This window comes from Ctenopharyngodon idella, chromosome 9 (assembly GCF_019924925.1).
Source record: "Ctenopharyngodon idella isolate HZGC_01 chromosome 9, HZGC01, whole genome shotgun sequence".
In the NCBI taxonomy this organism is placed as follows: domain Eukaryota; kingdom Metazoa; phylum Chordata; class Actinopteri; order Cypriniformes; family Xenocyprididae; genus Ctenopharyngodon; species Ctenopharyngodon idella.
Genome location: NC_067228.1, coordinates 17,427,896 through 17,447,875, shown reverse-complemented (window position 1 = coordinate 17,447,875; position 19,980 = coordinate 17,427,896). Strand labels below are relative to the sequence as shown.

Here is a 19,980-nt window from a genome sequence, read left to right as displayed (position 1 = left end):
GTCATTTGTGACATTTCTAATTATTTAAAGACATATTAAATTATTTTATTCTCCTTCAACTTATTAGTTGACTCAATTAAATTCTGCCTGACATTTTCACAGTTTAAACGTTATTTTATGCTGTTGTGTTGCATGTACCAGGGGGATGTTGGCCTTGCCATGGGAAAACTTTATGGAAATGACTTCAGCCAAACCACCATTTCTCGCTTTGAGGCCTTGAACCTGAGCTTTAAAAACATGTGCAAACTGAAGCCTCTGCTTGAAAAATGGCTCAATGATGCAGGTATGTATTTTCTCTGCTCTGAGCCATTTCTCTCCTTTGCCCTCCTTTCTCAAAATAACATTACATACCATGAAGAATGTTAGAAAGGATATGAAGATTCCTGTCGCATTCCTCTTCAGTTTTGGAGCTCCTCTCAGGGTACTGCAGCTCTCAGCTCTCTTTTCTGAATGCGTCGGTGGTTTGTTATATAAAGCAAATCTTTTACATGAATACTGTTGCTAAGTAGTACAGCTGATGCTCTGAGACACGTCTGCATTGCTGTTTGCCACAGGTGCTTATATCAGTCTCTTTGTGCTTTTGTGCGCGCTGTTTGTGCAGAGAACCAGACGTCTGACCAGGCCCTGTCCAGTCCCAGCTCTCTTGGCTCGCCTGGGCTGGGCTTGGAGGGCCTGAACCGCCGCCGCAAGAAGAGGACCAGCATCGAGACCAACATCAGAGTGGCCTTAGAAAAGAGCTTTCTGGAGGTGAGCGACATCTCACAGCAGAGCTTATTCAGGGGCCGCGATTTAAGTTTTAATGGTGCAAAATCATCCTTCGGTTTTCATTGACAATGAAGACTCAAGGGTTTAACCCGACGACATTGCAATGATAATTAAAATTTTGACAGAACAATTACAGAAAATATTTTTTTTGTTGTTTTTATTAAACAACTTAATAAATTGTTTAATAATAATAATAAAATAATATTTTCTGTAATTCAGTTTACACAGATTTATATTACATTGTATTATTATTATTTTATCATTATTTACACATTAATTTTTGTAATTCAGTTTCATTCGTAGGTTTATATTACAATTTGTTTAAATTATTCAAATTTATATCAAATAATTTTTATTTTTAATTATTATTATTGTACTTATTTAATAAAAATGTATGCTTCACACTTAATAATAAGAAAAATTCAGTTTATTTATAAACAGATTTATATTACAGTTATTTTTATAATGTTTAGTATTTCAGTGCAGTAATTCAGCTTACACAGATTTTTTACATTGTATTATTATTATTATTATTATTATTATTAGAAGTAGTAGTTTACTTTATTATTAAATTATTACTACTGTTTAATAATAATTTCTGTAATTTAGTTTTTCACATGTTTATATTAAATTGTATTTGTTATTAGTAAAGTTGTATTAGTGTACTTTTGAATAATTATTACCATTTTATAATAATAGTTATAAAATTATTTTTATAACTATAACTACCTCAAGTTATTTATGAAACTTAAATAATCATTACTACTATTTAATAATAAAAATAATAATAATAATAATAGTGCAATATAAAACTGTAAATTGAACTCCTTCTTTAACTCTAAGATATGATTTATGTAGTGTGACAGTATTTATGTACTGTTGTATAAACATTTGATAGTGTCCCAACCTCAAATATTCCTGCTGAGTTGTTACCTCCTCAAACTGTGGACTGCAGGCTTGTAGGTCTTTGTGAATTGTTTTTGCCGTAAGGGCGTTTCTTGTGCCTTTGCCCTTTTCAAGCAGAACCAAAAACCTACCTCTGAGGAGATCACCATGATCGCAGACCAGCTCAACATGGAGAAGGAGGTGATCCGAGTATGGTTCTGTAACCGCAGACAGAAAGAGAAGAGGATCAACCCGCCCAGCAGTGGCAGCATCGCCAGCACCCCTATCAAAGCAATCTTTCCACCCACCACACCTCTGGTACGTGACATTCAAACTGCCCCCCTTCATTCAGACCAACAGGTCTGACTGCTTAAAATAATGCTAAACATCTTCCTTCTATCCCCTGTTTCAGGCACCAAGTACAGCCAGTCTTGTGATGTTTAAGTTTGTATGTTCTAACTTTACACATCTTTTACACATTAATCTACAATGTTTGGACCTCATTGATGGTTTGACTTCAACTAAATCAGCAATAAGCGAAAGTTGGTGTGACCACAGAGACACAGAAACCTCCCTGGACATTGTGCCAAGTCTCTGTGTGATGCAAAAGCATATTCGTTTCGGCGAACTCACTTTCTCCCATTTTCACACTCTTTCTTCTATCCCCTGTTTCAGTCACCAAGTACAGCCAGTCTTGTGACCAGTAACACACCGACTACTATGACTGTAAACCCAGTTATGTCTCTCACCAGCACTAGTGTCTCCAACGTCGGTTTCACTGGTAAGAAAGACTGAAATGATTGAAAAAATGCCTGAAACTTCCCTATTGTTCACCTTACAATCTTTAAAAGATCCTTTTCTTTCTGCAGGCACAACTATTGGCTCGGCTACTAACACTGCATCGGTCATCTCCACTGCACCTGTGGTCACCACCGCAGCATCCTCTCCTTCGCTCAGCCCTTCCCCCAGCGCAGTGCAGACGTCCTCCGCAGAGCAGGCTTCAGCTCAGGAGACGGTGACGGCAGTAAGTCAGGCACCTTCCTCTCTAGCGTCCACTTTGGGCACTGGGCAGGTGATGGTGGCGGCACCCAGCCTTTCGGCTGCTCTGCAAGGAGCCGCCCAGCTGCCTACCAGCGCCAGCATCGCTGCCATGGCTGCAGCCGCTGGCCTCAATCCTGGGCTCATGGCATCCTCACAGTTCACTCCTGGGTAAGTGCATTTTTATTTCTCTGACCTCATTAACCTACCTTGTAATGGACATCTTTATGTTTAATGTTAATTCCATTTTTTTTCTGGTCTTTCCTGTGCAGCGGAGCTCTTCTTAGTTTGGCACCAGGTGGTCTCGGAAGCGCTTTGAGTCCAGCACTGATGAGCAACAGCACCTTGGCCACAATCCAAGGTGTGTGGAGCGGCAAGTACACTTGTATTTACATTTTGGGTCTGCATGCGCTTGTTAATCTTGGCGTCACAATCAAGATGAACATGTCTTAAATAACATAAACTATTGTTCAAACGTTTGAGGTCTTTGATTTAATAGAAAGTTCAAAAGAACAGCATTTTGTTGAAATATAAGTCTTTTGTTCAACTTTTTTCAATTTAATGCATCCTTGCTGAATAGGATTAATTTCTTAAAAAAATAAAATAAAACTACTGACCCCAAACTTTTGAATGGCAGTATGTTATCTGTTTTTAGGTGGTACTGGTGTCAGTCTACACCCCCAAAAGATTTCTGCATGCAACATATTTGCATACAATTCAAACACTGTAAATTACTTTGCATACAAGGCAAATTTTGTAAACAATGTATTTGCATATAATGCAAACCACCTAGGTGCATTTGGTATAGCATTTTGTAGTTTTGTTGAAAAAAACATGACTTTTTTTTGGGCTGTTGATTTAATTATTTTTTTCCATAATTAATCACAACGCGTGTTAATTTGGTGTGATTAATTATGGAAAAAAATAATGCGTTAAAATGATTAGCGTTTCACGCACCCCGCCCGACCCAGACATGAGATGCCATGCAATGTAAAATGTAGGGCTGCCCTTGACTTAAGATGTTTCTAGTCAACTAGTAGTCATTCAAGTGATTAGTCGACTTATTGCACGTTTATATTAATAAACCATATAAATCATAATAATGAGCATTTAATCTCCTATATATAATACATAGCCTAATCAGCGCTCAAACGGATGCATAAAGCTTGCCATGTCGCACGGGCAGAATTAATGATTATGAATATGACGTGAAAAAACAGGAGATGACTGTCTGAACATTTAAATCAATTATTAATAAACTAGTGTTTTGTGTGCTTTCGGCTCCAGAGATGAAGTCGACAAGCTGCTTCGCCATTTTGTGGACGAGCCTATATGCACGATTCATACAGAATACATAATCTGAGAATATTTGTTTTAGATTTTAATCTTTTCATTTAAAAGTAGACATTTCAAGCTTTCCATAGATCTATTTCTCATGTGAGAGCAAGTATATGTTGAGTTTCGGTTCATTTTTGCGACACGCTCAAGTTCACTTGAGACAGAGACGGCAGAAAGCGCATCCTGTTTGTTTTCATTATTTTACAAAAGCACAACATTTTGTTGTTATTGTGAGTTTACAGAAATAAAAGCAAACCATTTCTATTCTTATCTGTTTGACCAAAAGTTCAAATGATAAGCCATATTTGAGGTCGATGAATGATAGGCGAATGTTTGGATTTCCTGCCGTTAACGATCTGTCTGTCACAGACTGCGTGATTTCACCACTTTCTGTGGAGTTTTTTTTTTTTTTTTCTGCGACTAACCGACTAATACCAGCTTTGGTCAACTAAGCCTCTTCTCGTTGACTAACTGTTAGCCGACTATTATGGGGCAGCCCTAGTAAAAAGCATGCAATGTAAGAACTTCACCTTTGTCTGTAGTTGAAAACAGGGCAAATTATCTAAAATATTTTCGAAATGATGTTCTAGTAATTTATTTAGTTTGTATAGGCCACTGCTCTGTTTCAATGTTTCAGACACCTAGAGTTATAATATTGTTCATTGTCTTCCTCTTTAGCTCTGGCATCTGGTGGCACTCTGCCCATTACATCTCTGGACGGGAGCGGGAACTTTCTGTTTGCCAACACCAGCGCTGGCAGTACCCCTAACCTCGTGACGGCACCGCTCTTTCTGAACCCTCAGAACTTGTCACTGCTTGCCAGTAACCCTGTCAGCCTAGTGTCTGCGGGAGGGGCTGCGGGTGCCGGAGCCCTTAACCTGCACATCACCGCCGATGCCCACCAGAGCGCTGTTACTACGGCAACTATGCCCGCCTCCACCATCACCACGGCCTCTAAGGCCCAGTGAAAGCTTAACCCACTCCTCTCCTCTTCTAGACCCCTTTCTTTAATCTCTTGCTACCACCAAAAACAAACCCACTAAAAAGGATTTAATGTTGTTTTAACGTTATTTTAATGTTTAAGTTTGTATGTTCTAACTTTACACATATCTTTTACACATTACTCCACGATGTTTGGACCTCCATTGACGGTTTGACTTCAAACAAATCAACAATAAGCGAATGTTAGCGTCACCACAGAGCTTGCATCAGGAGAGCAGAAACCTCCCTGGACATTGTGCCAAGTCTCTGTGTGATGCAAAAGCATATTCGTTTCAGCGAACTCACTCTTTCTCCCATTTTCACATGATACCTCTACTTCAGAGGTACTTCTGAAATGCTTTTAACCAAAAAACTTTGTTTACTCTGTGTTGAATGATACCTTCTTACTGCTGACAGTAACCTCCTTTTCTTCACTGTAGAAAAAGGACACCTTCTATTCTTCTGTCTATGATCTCTTCTCTTTCCACTGGAGACCCTGCTTTACAGATGTTCCTGTCCTCCTGGAACATCTCTTTTTAGATGCACATCGTTTATTTTTGTCAAACAGTGGGTTAGCTTTATGTCCTATATCTTACTAACTTGTGGTTACAAGGCTTTAAATGGAGTAATAAGCGGCTGTGATGCGGTTTCAATGCTTTAAGGAATCGTTTGACTGGCCTTTCTTTCTAGTGAAACACTTTCAAATATTGTTTTCATATAATTTCGTAGTTTACTCAGTAGCAGAAGACTAGTCTGGGTCTGAATCCTGACCTAGTCACGGGCTCACTTAATACTAAAAGCTTTAACGAATTATGAGATGATTCGTCAAGGAGGAGTTGTTCAGCGTGGGGAACAGTGACTGAGCAGTACCGTCTACTTTGAAGCTTCAGTAACTGAGAGCTCGCAACTCTTACGTTAGCATCAGGATGGTAAGCCCTCCTCAAGGTCTTCCTAACATGGGATGGACTTTTGGTATCGCCACCTGATTGTGAAGGTGTAGGTCAAGCGAGATAAAGTTGAGGTGGATGATATTCAAGTTTGTTTTTGTTTTTTTATGGTCTTTGATTTTCTACTTGTGCACAGTATCTGTACCAAAAAACTGGATTTGAGAACTGCAGTCTGCTCGGTTTTTAGCAGAACTTCTGTCACGCTTTAAGAGGTCTTTATTTCAGAGGTCTTTGTATAGCCTCTATTTCAAGATATACCAAAAATCTTTGTTATACCTGTTGCTGTATATTGCTACTGTAGCGTAGTTTAAGCCTAAATATTTATGAGCAAAGGCTCTCGGTAGACCACAGGAAATATAATGCAATATTTTGATCTTTTCCAAAGACAAAAACAGTTTTTTCTTTCTTTTATTTGAGATGGCTGTCCCTCCTCAATTTTGTAGTGTCAGTGCAACTAACCAAATAGATCAGAGTTGAGAGTAGGACGTGATACTACAGCAAAGTACCGGTTTGAGGTTTGGGATTGTCCCTTCTGCTAGTTATTAATGAGGACTTCGAGTGAGAAATGGGGGAGTTTTCTTCCCATTCTGTTCAGATAATTGAAAATTGTAAACGTGCGTGTGTTGGAAGTAATGCAAGTGTGTTCTTACCTGGCAGGCTTTTTGAATATTTCCCTTTTTTGTAGTTACAGGGTGCCAGATTAAGTCCTCTGTAATCTGAAATCAGGGCTGTCTCTAAAATTCACAGGGACTTCTCGTCCCCCAGGCCCAATGTGCTGGCTATACCATAGAGCAGTGGTTTTCAAACCTGTTCCTGGGGACCCACTGCTCTGCACATTTTGAATGTCTTTTTTATCTGACACAATCAGTTGAGTTTAGGGATGCACCGAAATGAAAATGGCACCAAAAATGCTTTTTAAAAATTTATTTATATTGTATTTTAAATTAGCTTTTTTTGTATAATTGTATTAATATTGAACTTTTTTTAATTAAATTCAATAATTTTAATAATACTGAATATAAAAAAAGCCAATAAAATAACCACACTTTTATTAAAAGTAACCCTAAAATTGGACAAAAAAAAATATTATTAAATATCAATATATTACACTTTATTCAGTTCTATGCAACAGATTTAACATTTATTTTTTGACCAATTGTCCAAATAATGTATAGTCCTACAAAAAGCTATTGTTATCAATGTATGTGAGCAGTGCATAACGGTGAGCGGATCAGTGAACGAGAGGGTAGCGTTATTTACCAGCGTTGCCCAGCATGGCTATATCACACCATGTTACAGCACAGTAGGGCTATTGAAAACACAAACAAGTATACTACTACATAGAAATTTAATGTTGGCGCATTATTTGAATGGACTTTGCTTTTCAGATGAGCGTGAGCGGTACATGAATGAAGCGTCACACTGCGTAGTGATATCAGCTAGAGCAAGAATGAAACCTAAGCGCTGAACACTGAGGGATATGGCGGCATATATTTTTGGCTCATATTTTCAGCTGTTTTTCCTCTTTCAGCCAAAACCCTAAAAAAAATGCTATTTTCGGGTGATAATTTTTGGCGGCCAAAATTTCAGTGCATCCCTAGTTGAGTTCATGGAGCTCTGCTAAATGGAGGTCTGCTAAATAAGGGAGATGTACAAAATGTGCAGAGCAGTGGCTCTCCAGGACTAGGATTGAAAACCATTGACATAGAGCAGTGGTTCCCAATCCTGGTCCTGGAGTACCCTCAGCACTTCACATTTTAGATATCTCCCTAATCAAACACGCCTGATTCAACTTATCAGCTTGTTAGTAAAGACTCCAAGACCAGAAATGGGTGTGTCAAATAAGAGAGGCATCAAAAATGTGCAGAGTTGGCAACCACAGCCATATAGGACAGCATTGGGCCTGAAATATCCATTATAAAGGGGGCGAGAACATAATTAGGGGGTTTAGCCGGATGGTCTCTTTTGTTTTTCACTACCAATGTAATGCAGCCATGATGTAAAGCTTGAACCAAAGTCGATTTCTCACTAGCTGCTGTGCCTGTGTGGGCCGGTGCAATGCTGACCACACTTTCACTACTCACTACTGACAAACTTCACCATCTATTACACTTCTTTTAAACCCTATTCTTTCAACTTGCATTGACCAAGAAATCGTGTTCGGCTTTATGAAGAAATATAGCCTCTTTAGCGCAGCGCTAACTTGCTTTAGCTCTCGATATTGAAGCATTTAACGATCCAAAGAGAATCTTAAGGGCCTTGTGTTTAAGTGCTGTTGAGATTTTGGGAGTCTTTCATTTCATTCACCTACCTTGTGAGTCTTTGTTTTGGATGTGATCTCTTAGGGCTTAACACAGATGCTGTGTTTTAAAGAATGAATAGCAATAGAAATATCAAGAGTCCACCAAGATCCAGAAAAACCTGTGGAAGTGCAAAAAGGCCCTGAAATTGCTCCATGGAAACAAGGTTGATTTTTAAATATTGCGTTGGTACATTGTCTAGACTTGGATTTTTTTCTTAAATAACCAATAGATACAGGCATTCTGGGAGAATTACAGTAGTATTACTGTAGCATTGCTGAGTTCTTTCACACAAAGAGGTCCGAGGTCTCCCCTCATTGTCCCTTTCGTCATTTGTTACTGTGTCCCTTTGTCATATATATATATATATATATATATAATAATTTTTTTTTTTTTTTTTTTTTTTTTTTTTTTTTTTTATATATGATTCTTTTTATTAGCATTGCTAGTTGTTTTATTGTAATATAATTTGAAATACCTCAGCAGCACTTACATGAAAGGTTCACTTTAGGCAAAAGACACCAGTAGTCAACTCCAGAATGTACAAAAGCTGTTTCTAACAGTCCATTTTCAAATGACCAACGTGTAAAACAAAACTACAAAGTATAACAGGAAAATCTGTAATAATAATGTCACATAAGTCTACTACTGCTATTTCAAGTACTACTACTTTAAAGGGTTTGTCCAGGTTAACTTGTAATGAATATTTTGTTATCCTACTTGCCAAAGTAAAAAAAAAAAGCCTTTGTCTTTGCGGCTGGGTCTTGTTGCTGCTCATTCCGCTGGTTCTGTCCGGAAATTTCAACGTAGCCTCCCTGGATGTGTAGATTTATGTGTTGTTTTGCGCATTAGTGTCATAACCCGGTGGTTGCCGGGACTGTGGGGAGTTACTGATATATTTATCTGAGGAATGACTCAAGATTAGAGAACTTCTTTTCTAAATTCTATATATATTCACTTATGTAAGATGCTCATATTTTATATTTGAACTAATATCTAGTTTGAATGTAGTGTTTTTGTCATGCTTATTCACTAAAAGGAAAAAGGAAAAAAAAAATTACTTCATTTATATTATAGCTATTCTTAAAAAAAAAAAAAAAAAAGTCAAGACCAAAAATCGCAACCACACCCTTGTGAGGTGGGAGTGGCTGTTATGTGCCCCACCCACATTGACATGTTGTTTATTTGAGTGGGAGGGGCTTGTGATGGTGCTCTACAGGAAAGCCCCCAGCTTTAGTTGATGTAACAGACTTGATAGCACCAAATTACTCTTAATTTTATTTTTTTATTTTTTTTTTAAATTTGGTTGTTTTCACTTTTTATGTTTTTCATTTGCCATGTTGCTTTTTAACAATCTTTAACAATCATTTGAATTTAATTACTTTATGCCTTTTTTTGTATATCACGAGGGAGCAACGTCACTGGCTTTCTTAGTTTGACAAACTTGCGTTTATCATTTATGCCTTAATATTATTTGAGAGTTTGACACATTGTAGCAAACTGTAATATGCTGACATGAGAGATGATTTTGTTTGGTTGTGAATTTGTGTGTGCGTGCGCACGTGTGAAAGATGATGCAACAGAGCATGCACCAATGTCAAAACTCACACGGTGCATATCAACCATGAAAATAACGCTGTGAGTTTTATTTGTGTTTTGTGATATTTTGGAATTGTTGCTACCTATTATGTAGGTAAATTCAAGGCGGTTGGATACCTGTTAAAAGCTTTACTAATAACTCAACTCCAGCTGATATGTAGGGGGCGCTAGTGGTGCATTACTTTAGAAGATGATACTTCAGAGAGGTTCTGTCTGACGTCATATCTCAAAAGTGTGTTTTTAGTGAGACTAATTTGTCGGAAATACAGGATTTAAAAAAAAAAAAAAAAAGTGGATATAAGGAGGCATCATACATCATTTGATGCAACTGACCACTTGGCTGTAAATGATATCCTTTCGAACCTGTGTGCACATGAGATGTTTCAGATGTGATTTATCTAAGGATGTTGAACCTGTCAACAGCTCTGTATATTTGAAGCTGTTGCAAATCCTGATTTTGGCACTTGATTTTGGCGTGTGTGGATGCTCTGACTTGTGATTGGATAGTTTCTTGATTGTAGCAGGGTTTGCCACTCTAGACCCTCAGTCTAGTGACAAAATACGATAGTTGCAGAAGAGGTCATGCACCAGAGAGCCGAGCGAGAGCTGGTCTGAGTAAAAGAGCTGTTGTATACCTCATTTATAACTCGAAACTGAGTAAAAACTTGCTTTAATCTACTTCAAAAGATGAAATAAAAATAATTAAAAAAAAAAGATGTGTCCCAGAACAGAAGCCTGCAGATGTCTGTTTAAAGTTTAAAGTAACCAGACGGATACCCAGAAGGCTGCATGCATATAGGAAGCCCATCCCACTTATTTATATTTTACTTTTATACAAATTTAAGTTCACATTCTAGCTCCTTGTTCATTTTATACCAAAGGTTTTTTTTTTTTTATGATTTGACAATCGTCGTCTTATGAAACCCCAACAATTATTCGCAGGGTGTGCGCTGTTTGTTCTGGGTTTGCGGTCTGCTTGTTCCTCACCTTTTCAGTGGTAACCAAAGACTTTTAAAGTGATTGTATGGACTAAACTCTCTCTCCTAGTGCCCTGCCTCAACCATTGGGGTTTGAGATTGTCGGTCACGCATGTGGCCGGGGTTTAGTAGAAAGAGGAAGAAAAACAGCTCTGCCGGCTTCTGGAAAGGACTTAAAGTAGCCCCTCACGGGCTGGGTGATGTTTATTAATATATACGCTGAAGGATGTCCTGGGCTCACTGCAACTTGCTCAGGATAAACTGTCCTCTGGAGTTCCACTCTGTGGCTGCAGCAAGGCAAAACTGTTTCTATGATTGTCTACAGAAAACATGCAACGTCTCTCCATAGTTGTCTTTTAGGTCCCGTCGTCCCGTGGTTTCGCTGTTCTGTCGATGTCTTTATCTAGCTTTGCTGTTTCCACTCATGATTTCAATTGGTTTGATCAGCTGTGCAACTATGCATCGTTGTCCTCCATCCTGCAAGGGCGGCGTCTGTTTGACACAGCCCTTTTCAGATGGATTTTGATAGTTTTATTGCAAGTGGAGGGTCGAAAGCAACTATAAGCTCTATCCCAAAGCAAAAATATCCAAATATGAAATGTTTTACAAATGCAGATACCAAAGATTACTCTGTTCTTTTTCCTCTTCCTTCCCAAACCCTTCAGCTTGTGTATTAAGAAACAGAACCCAGCTCTGACAGTAGTCCTAACCTCAGTAATTCCAAAGCTTAGATGTATATTTTGGTATTTTTCTGAGATGCTTATGGGGAAAAAAAAGTTTGTCGTTTTTAATTTTCTTGTTCGTTGGATCTGTTGCTCTTTTTCTGTCACAGCATGGAATTTAACTGCAAAACTGTCTTACTGTAGGTTAAAGAAATAGTATTTTTGTATGTTTTTGGATGTGTCAATGTATGTGATATCAGTTTCACTGCCCAACTTATCATTGTTTTTAAAACAAAAGACAGGAAAAAAAGGTTAGGTAAAAAAAAAAAAAAAAAAAAAGACTATGTAAATAATACTTTAGTCATTGATTTCAAAAGAAATCCCTCTCTATAATGGCATTTCCATATTTCCTACAGCTAAAGCTCAAGGAATGTGTTCCATTTTTCACCCTGTCTCATACTGTAGATTGTACTTCTATATCTCCTTCAGAACGCTGTAACTCACTGTTGTAATAGTGATGATTGGTTGGGTTCTGAGTATCACTACAGACCTGAACTCTAGTGCCATTCGTGGCCTGCTATCAAGCGAACATACACCCAAGACTGAACGCTAAATGGCTACATCGCTGTAGCTTAGAACTGAATGATTGTGTAGAATATAAGTATGTGAATCAGGATACATGGTAGATTTGATGCATTTGTCTGCTGTATTTTTTTTTTTTTTTTATATATATATATAAAGATAATCTTTTACTGTAACTGTACAGTTCTCTTTTGTTGTAAACATCATTAAACCATTTTCCAAGTGTTTTAATAATCTAACATGTCTCTGGTCTTTTAATATTTGGCATATTTTGGATTATTGTGAGTTTATCAATTTTATTTCATTTCAAGCCTTATGTTTTACAGTAATCACAGTCAAATTGACTATTTTACAGATACAAAATATGTAGAAAATAACAGCACTGTCTCCAACTTCTCCAGACAGAGGTCTAGTTCTTAAATAGCCTTTTAAAATTTGTCTGAAATGATCTGTTCCTGCCTTGCATTAACATACAAAATACTCTATTGCAACCAAAATTTGCATATATACTATATTTACACATACATACATACATACATACATACATATATCTCTCACACACACACAGACACACACACACTACCGTTTAAAAGTTTGGGGTCTGTAATATTATTTAAAAAGTTTTTGAAAAATCTTAAAGCTTATTTGATTAAATAATCAATTAAAACAATAATGTTGTGAAACATCACAATGTTAAAATAACCGTTTTCTATTTTAATATCTTTTAAAATGTTATTTATTCCAGGGTTGGGAAAAGCTAAAGGCATTACTTAAGTCTTCAGTGTCACATGATCCTTCAGAAATCATTCTAATATACTAATTTGCTGCACAAGACATTTCTTATCAATATTGAAAACGGTTGCGCTGCTTAATATTTTTGTAGAAACCGTGATGCATTTTTTCAGGATTCTTTGATGAATAGAATGCTTAAAAAAGCATTTTGAAATATAAATCTTTTATAACATTATAAATGTCACTTTTTAATCAGTTTAATGCATCCATGCTGAATTATATTCATTTCTCTAGAAAATAAAAATTTTACTGACCCCAAACTTTTGAACAGTGTATATATAAAACAAGACACATAAATGCATCCAACAAAGATACAGATAAACTGTGTAAGTTGGAAGATATAAAAGTTGCTCGTGGGTTTGTGCTGTGTGTTAATCGTGTGATGTGGGAAAAGTTTCCATCTCCACAGCCTCGGCTGCATCCCTTTTTCTCCCTGTTCGAGCCTTTAAAGGAATAAACCAATAACTTGATATAATGAATTTTGGCTTTTCACAAAACTGCAGTCTGTTTTAAACCTGCCAAGCAGTACAATGTTGTGATTACCTAGAACACTGATAACAGACACTTAAGTAAACAGAGAGAGTAAAACAGGGAAGAGAAGCTAGCTAAAAGATTTGTGTATATATACCATAAGGTATATTTATGTTTAAAAATATATGAATGCCATTGCAGTACATATCAAACCAAGTGTTTAAAATGAATTGGTACATTACCTCATCAGGTTTGCTCTTGCCTTTGCGAGGCTGCAGAATGCAGAAATAGAAAATTAATGTTTATGCTAATTTGCCAACTAAGCATAAGGATATTATGGCTCATTATTGGGTGAAACTCGCATCAAAATCAACTCCAACCTCACAACCCATACACTTTTCTCATATTCGTGGGCTTAATGTACTTACTTTGTTTCCTTTAGGTTTTATTTCCTGGTATTCATCATTTCTTGCTCCTCTCAGTTCCTAGAAAATACACCAACTAAAGTAAATACACACCAACCACATTTGAGGAACGATCAAAACTGTAAGTGCACAACTGTAAACAACCACAGGAGGGCAGCAGGGATTAAAGTTGTCGCATTAAATGTACCATGGTAAGCAACTATTATCTAGTTAATTTTATCTGTTTCTCAGATCTGATCCACATCCTTTTTGACGCATAAGTGGTTCTTACCTGATAATGTGTCTCTGGCTCCCGTCTTCGAATCTGAAATATGTAGATATTGGGTAGATGTAGGTAGGCATCTAAAAACAACTTTTTTTTTCTTTCAGAACTGCAATTTCACGTTTATATAATGTATCTTATATTACAAACAGGATTGGAGATCATGGCATGAAGTAACGTCTGTGTGCAACACATATTTGCAGTCAACGCACTGCTATGTTGTACCTGCCATGTGGCTAATTTAAATATACTTAAAAAATTCAATTAATTTAAAACTTAAGATAATCTCACCGGTCTATCCAGTTGCTGATAATCGGAACTCATCTGAGGCAGATCCAAGTCCTAAGAAATACAGCACGCACGTTGTTTAGTATACATTTGCATTCCAGTTAGGTGGTGCTTTTTGAATTTTGTCACGTTAAAAAATAAATATGATTCTGTTGTAATTTAAGTAGATAATTTAATATAGGGTTAAACCATACTTTTAGAAGTTCTGCCTCTGACCAATCTCTTGAAATTCATTTTTAATGTGTGTGTGTGTGTGTGTGTGTGTGTGCGCGCGCGCGCGCGTAATGAAAGCGCGAATAAAAGCAAAACCTTAAAGGGATAGTTCACCCCAAAATGAAAATTCTGTCATCATTTATAAACACTCAATTTGTTCCAAACCTGTATGAATTTCTTTCTTCTGCTGAACACATAAGAAGATATTTTGAAGAATGTCGGTAACCAAACATTGATAGGCCCCACTGACTTCCATAGTATAGAAAAAAAATACTGTTTAGTTACCGAGATTGCTCAGAATATCTTCTTTTGTGTTCAGCAGAAGAAAGCAGTTAATACAGGTTTAGAACAACTTGAGGGTGAGTAAATGAATTTTGATTTTTTTGTGTGAACTATCCCTTTAAGGTGCGCATATCCTGAGGGTTGAAGGAAGGTAGGTGGGCCTGAATGTAGAACATATAGGCCTACGGTACTGTGCAAAAGTCTTAGGCCAACACCAGCTTTGTTGTTTTAATGACCATATTTATTTTTCAGTCTCTTTATTATGAAACAAACAGAAAAGACAGTAAATGTAAAAAAAAAAAAAAAAAAAAAAATCTGAACAAAATGGCTTATTTAAGCAAAAATCAGTATTTAGTGCGACCTCCTGGACTTCTTCCAGTTTCTCAAAGAAGAAACTCTGAGAAACTTCTCATCAGATTTTGAAAGTTTTCTTGGCCTTTCAGTCCTTTTCCATTCCATTTAAGTTTAAGAGAGCCAGTTCCTGCTATTGCTCAAGTGTAAGTGAGGTCACTAAATACTTGCCACTTTATCCTATAAAAGCTGTTTTTTTGTCCCCTCAGTTTTTTAATACTGCATTCAAATTTACTGCATTTTCTGGTTATATTCTAATAAAGAGACTGAGAAATAATTATATATGGTCATTATATCATTGCTAAAACAACATCTAATGGTGGCCTAAGACTTTTGCACAGAACTGTATTTGTTTTTACATTTCAGTATTTGTTTAATTTTTTTTTTTTTTTTTTTCAGAACCATTTCATTAACCACAAACGTTAGATTAAAAGTTAGTCAGGGCTCATATTTACACCTGTTAGTAAAAAGACCCTAGCGAACAGATACCGCGTTCTCCTGATTGCTCGAATGTTTTCTGTTAGGGTCAAAATAACTTGACAAAACATTAACACTGCATTATTAACACTTTATTTTGCCTTTACATTTTAAAAATATATCACAAAAAGGTTAGTGTTTTTAGTCTTTAAAATAGCTGACTGTTAGCTATACCAGGGGTGTCAAAAAGACAATATATATTGCTTGAGATGAAACTCAACAGATAACGAAAGTAACAGTTAATGTTTAAAACGTTTTTGATTGTAAAAGGAAGTAACTTAATAAACATACTTATTTGAAGTATAGCAACATTGCACATCACTAGCTAATATTGCAACAAAAATTTTTTTTTAAACTCTTTGACTTTGTGATTCAAGAAATTTTCATGTTTAAAAATTGAGAGTTTAATATTTTATCAAATAAAAAGCACTTCATAGTAGGAATGATGCATTCAGTGCAATGTCAACACATATTGAAGTATATTTGAACCTTGAACATGAACCTGTACCTGGGAGATATGTATTAATGATAACTCACTGTATAGACAGGCTCATTGGGGTTACGGGCCGGGGTCGCAGGCTCTGGAGGAACAGGCTCTTCCTTTGTAAACTAAGCCATAAGGCAGAACACAGGTTAGTATTTAAAACCATGAGGAAAATTTCTTCACTTGGAACCATTTGTGCATGCACTCAGCTTACCTTCTCTCGGAAGTAGAGAGCAGTGAAAATGATAGAATACAGCAGGAGAAAAACATCTAAAATATAGCAATTTGTCGGGTCGCTCATAGAGGCGTCTGCGAATAGAACAAACAATTGTAACACTTTCATAAAGCAAGTACACGACTAAAACAGGGTGCTTAGAATTTGGTGGCTCTTCTTATTTATCAAGGTTTTGTAATGTCTGTCTCCTTTTCTTCCTTTCCCAGCGCAGTTGGTTTTGTAATGTAAAAAATAAGAAAGAATAAAAGAACGGAAAAATGAGATAAAAAAAACATTTATGAGAAGCACCTCTAGAACCTAAACTGCCAGATGATTAAATACAGAGAGAAAATTTGATATATTTATTAAGATTAAATTAGGAGGTTAATTTAATTTTGAGGCAACTAAGAATTCTCCTATCCCAAGGCTTTCATGTCTCTGGAGTCATTTATTAATATACAATGACTTTCTCTCATATTAATCCTTGCAAATCATATTTAAATGTGGGTTAGGGCATCCCAATAACACTTAAACTCATTGATTATCACATTGGACGAAAAAAATGCAAACTAGCTTCACAATTTTACAAATAAACCACCGAGACCAGTTAAAACTTCTTGAAATTATTAGAGGAACTAATCAAAGATGGATGTAATGTATTTTTGTCTAAGTATTATAGATGGTGTCTTAACAGTGCGCACATGTATAAAACATTTAATCAGATATTACAGCTCAATATGCCATCGACTCTCTTATAAACAAGCCAAAATGAATCTATAGACAATGTTTGCGATTATTAGATGTTTCCTGAAGCCTGTAAATGTCTAGATTGGGCACAAAACAACCTCTTCTAATAAAACATAATTAAAGCAAGTATGGTTTTAAATAACTTAAATGTAACAATATGCACCATGGTTTGCCATAACTACACAACACAAATGGTGAAAAGAGCAAAAATTCAGCTACACAGACAAAACTGGAGATACAGTGCATTTGAATTTAAATTAATGTTTAAATTAAGTTTAAATTAATTAAATTAAGTTTTCACATGCAATATTCACATGCAATTCATTGTTGTCCCTCTTAGACAAAGGGCCACACCCAAAAACTTAATATATAATATTAATATATTGCATTGCGATCGATCCATTTAGCAAGGTTTTACAGATAAACTTCAATATCTAACTTGACGTTTAACTTTAATCAATGAATGTTAACTGTAATCAGTTCTTAAAGATGGCAAGACATTCCTGCACTAATGAAACTTACCTGTCATTAGGACAAATAAAAAACAACATTCAAATAATTAGACAAAGATAATTGTGTAATGCAAGCAGGACTCTCCTAAGAAATAAACGTTGGTCTAGTCAACCCACCACGCCACTACTTTTGAAATATATAAATAAGGTTTTGGATAGGTAGATAATAAATGCGTTAAAAGAAAGTAACATGCACCATACTTTAATGCCACAGCTTTGTCGACAGAGTATGATTTGGCACGTCGTATTATGTGCATGTACTATGATTTCAAACTGCTTGTTGAAATATGGTCCAGTAATAATAATAAAGTAAAGAGTCTCATTCCTCACTCTCATCCGTCATTTATTTCTACATTAATTAAGAACATTTAGTGGTGCACAAAACAGTCCTTTATGAAAAAAAACCTGCACTCATGCCTTCCTGTTAGAGGCCCAAGCTCTACTACCTGTCTCTCTGTGATCTCTGTGTAAATGTGTGTGTGTAATCTAGTTCGGTGGTTTCTCTGCATGGGTCTAGTTAAGTGCAAGAATGAGCTCAAAACAGTGAAGTCCTTGTTGCATCACTGCAGATCAAATAGGTGTTTATGGGGGCTGGTGGATGAGGGTTAGCAAAATGACCACACACATTTCACTTAGTGGCACAAACTCATTTTTCCCTGCAAGTTCATTGCATGAAACTTAGTGATAATCTAATTAAAAATTATATAGGTCTAGACATACGTATAGAATAAAATCTTTATATATTTATCACTAATGCATTCCTTATCATTTTTTAGTTGCTTCATATAAAATGATGATAAACACAAGAAGGTGCTTTAATTTTAAGATCTTAATTACATTGAAGAAGCTATTAATGCTAAAATAAAGTTTTCTATTCAATGACACAGTTATCAAAACTGATGAATTAAGAAAAGAAAATTAGTAGTAGTTTTATAAATGTACTGACTGTTGATGGAGGATTATTATATACAACAGATTTCAATGATTTTGCAATTCTTTCTAAATGCCAGAAATTTCTATGTGGATTTGAATTTGGGCAAAAAAAAAAAGAAAAGAAAAGGTTATGCCGTCTACAATATCTATTTTCTCTCTGTTGCCTCAAACTTGCAGATTTCGAAACATTTTTTTTTTTTTTTACTTTTATAAAACTTTCATTCCATAGTTAAAAATAAGGTAACACTTTATTTTGCAGTGTCGTTACATGTAGTTACTGTAGTAATAACTATAAATTATGCGCAGTTACATGCAACCAACCCTAAACAAAACTAAACCCTAATCCTAACCGTATAGTAAGTATATGTAGTTACTTAATATTACTCAGTACTTAAATGTATAATTACAGTGTAACAAAGACACCTTAAAATAAAGTGTAACCAAAAATAATTATTCAAATTGCCTAATTATATATTACTGAATACATAATTGGTTTATGCATGTTTTGTTGCTGTATCTGTTTTAGTATAACTTTTAAAAATTATAATTACGACAACCACTACACATATAATATAATAATATTTAAATTATTATAATATATTTTTAAATTCAATATGGTAAATAAAAAGTATCCTAAACGTGGTGTGTCATTAAGCGATCGTTAATGTTGTTGACTTTTTGAAAGACCGCCATTTACTGATCTTACCAATTTTGACTAAGTTTCGCAAAAGGAGAGTGTAGGTTTTAGAATTGCTTTTGTTGGATCTTCCTTTTTTAATCTCAGGAAACAACATTTAAACATGAAGATGACAGTTACAAACCATCATAGCACTACTGAAAAGCCTTCATCTTTTTAGACATTATGTTGCAAACAAGTCTCTTAAAACTATTGTTATATGCCATGCTACAAGTCTTGCTGGTTGTACATGGAAACTAAAATGGCCACATGAAGAGGTGTTTGACCCCAATCTTTCTTTACAGGAGAAAATGCACACACACACACACACACCCACACAAACAAACACGCACAAAAAAAAAAAAAAAAACTTTATAAAAAATGTCTAATATTCAATTTCTAGGCATTTACTCCAGACAATGACAAGTACATATTTCACAACCACCGAGACCTATATAGTAAACCATCAAAACTCTGCGCTGGATGTTCTAGATGTATGACACCCTGTGCAACAAATATGTAAAAAGCAAAATAAATGATTTTACCTGCAGAGGACACATGTGTGACCAAGAACAATAGAGTGGTTGTCCTGCTCATTTCCATAACATTCCTTGAAACTATATTTCTGTGGATGCCGTTCCTTCCTGTTGCTTGGCCTGTAGGTGATGTGCAGCAGTTTTTAGCCTTTCTGTTTTGATTGCTTCTACCGTGTCAACTTTTACCTAACAGGAAGTAGCCCTAGCCCTGGGTTCTCTGTTCTAGTGAATGACAACCACTGC

The 19,980-nt window shown here is 35.9% G+C and overlaps 2 protein-coding genes across 6 annotated transcripts in view; one reads left to right on the top strand and one right to left on the bottom strand.

Annotated features, from left to right (window-relative positions):
- Positions 1 to 12,313, top strand: part of pou2f1b (POU class 2 homeobox 1b) — a 22,086-nt gene extending 9,773 nt beyond the window's left edge. For 2 of the 5 annotated variants that reach the window (XM_051905201.1, XM_051905203.1), the window contains 7 exons: positions 142 to 283; positions 602 to 747; positions 1,789 to 1,968; positions 2,326 to 2,431; positions 2,520 to 2,859; positions 2,961 to 3,049; positions 4,705 to 12,313. In XM_051905201.1, coding sequence (XP_051761161.1) covers positions 142 to 283; positions 602 to 747; positions 1,789 to 1,968; positions 2,326 to 2,431; positions 2,520 to 2,859; positions 2,961 to 3,049; positions 4,705 to 4,994 — 1,293 coding nt within the window. In that variant the 3' untranslated portion in view covers positions 4,995 to 12,313. Of the gene's footprint in view, positions 1 to 141; positions 284 to 601; positions 748 to 1,785; positions 1,969 to 2,062; positions 2,099 to 2,325; positions 2,432 to 2,519; positions 2,860 to 2,960; positions 3,062 to 4,704 lie in introns of all 5 variants that reach the window. The other 3 variants (XM_051905200.1, XM_051905199.1, XM_051905202.1) reach the window with 3 other exon arrangements.
- Positions 11,812 to 19,980, bottom strand: cd247l (CD247 antigen like). Its single transcript, XM_051905204.1, has 8 exons — positions 19,747 to 19,980; positions 16,334 to 16,428; positions 16,173 to 16,244; positions 14,316 to 14,366; positions 14,034 to 14,066; positions 13,766 to 13,822; positions 13,580 to 13,609; positions 11,812 to 13,309 (listed from the first exon to the last, which is right to left on the bottom strand). The coding sequence occupies exons 1-8, from the start codon at positions 19,802 to 19,804 to the stop codon at positions 13,238 to 13,240; spliced, it is 468 nt and encodes a 155-aa protein (XP_051761164.1). The 5' UTR covers positions 19,805 to 19,980; the 3' UTR covers positions 11,812 to 13,237.

Bases quoted from the DNA above. Each gene is read 5' to 3' on its own strand.
- cd247l (XM_051905204.1), bottom strand. From the start codon at position 19,804: ATGGAAATGAGCAGGACAACCACTCTATTGTTCTTGGTCACACATGTG. The intron at 14,367-16,172 runs GTGAGTTATCAT...TGTATTTCTTAG, and splicing joins CCAATGAGCCTGTCTATACA to GACTTGGATCTGCCTCAGAT. The intron at 13,610-13,765 runs GTAAGTACATTA...TGCATTCTGCAG, and splicing joins TAAAACCTAAAGGAAACAAA to CCTCGCAAAGGCAAGAGCAA.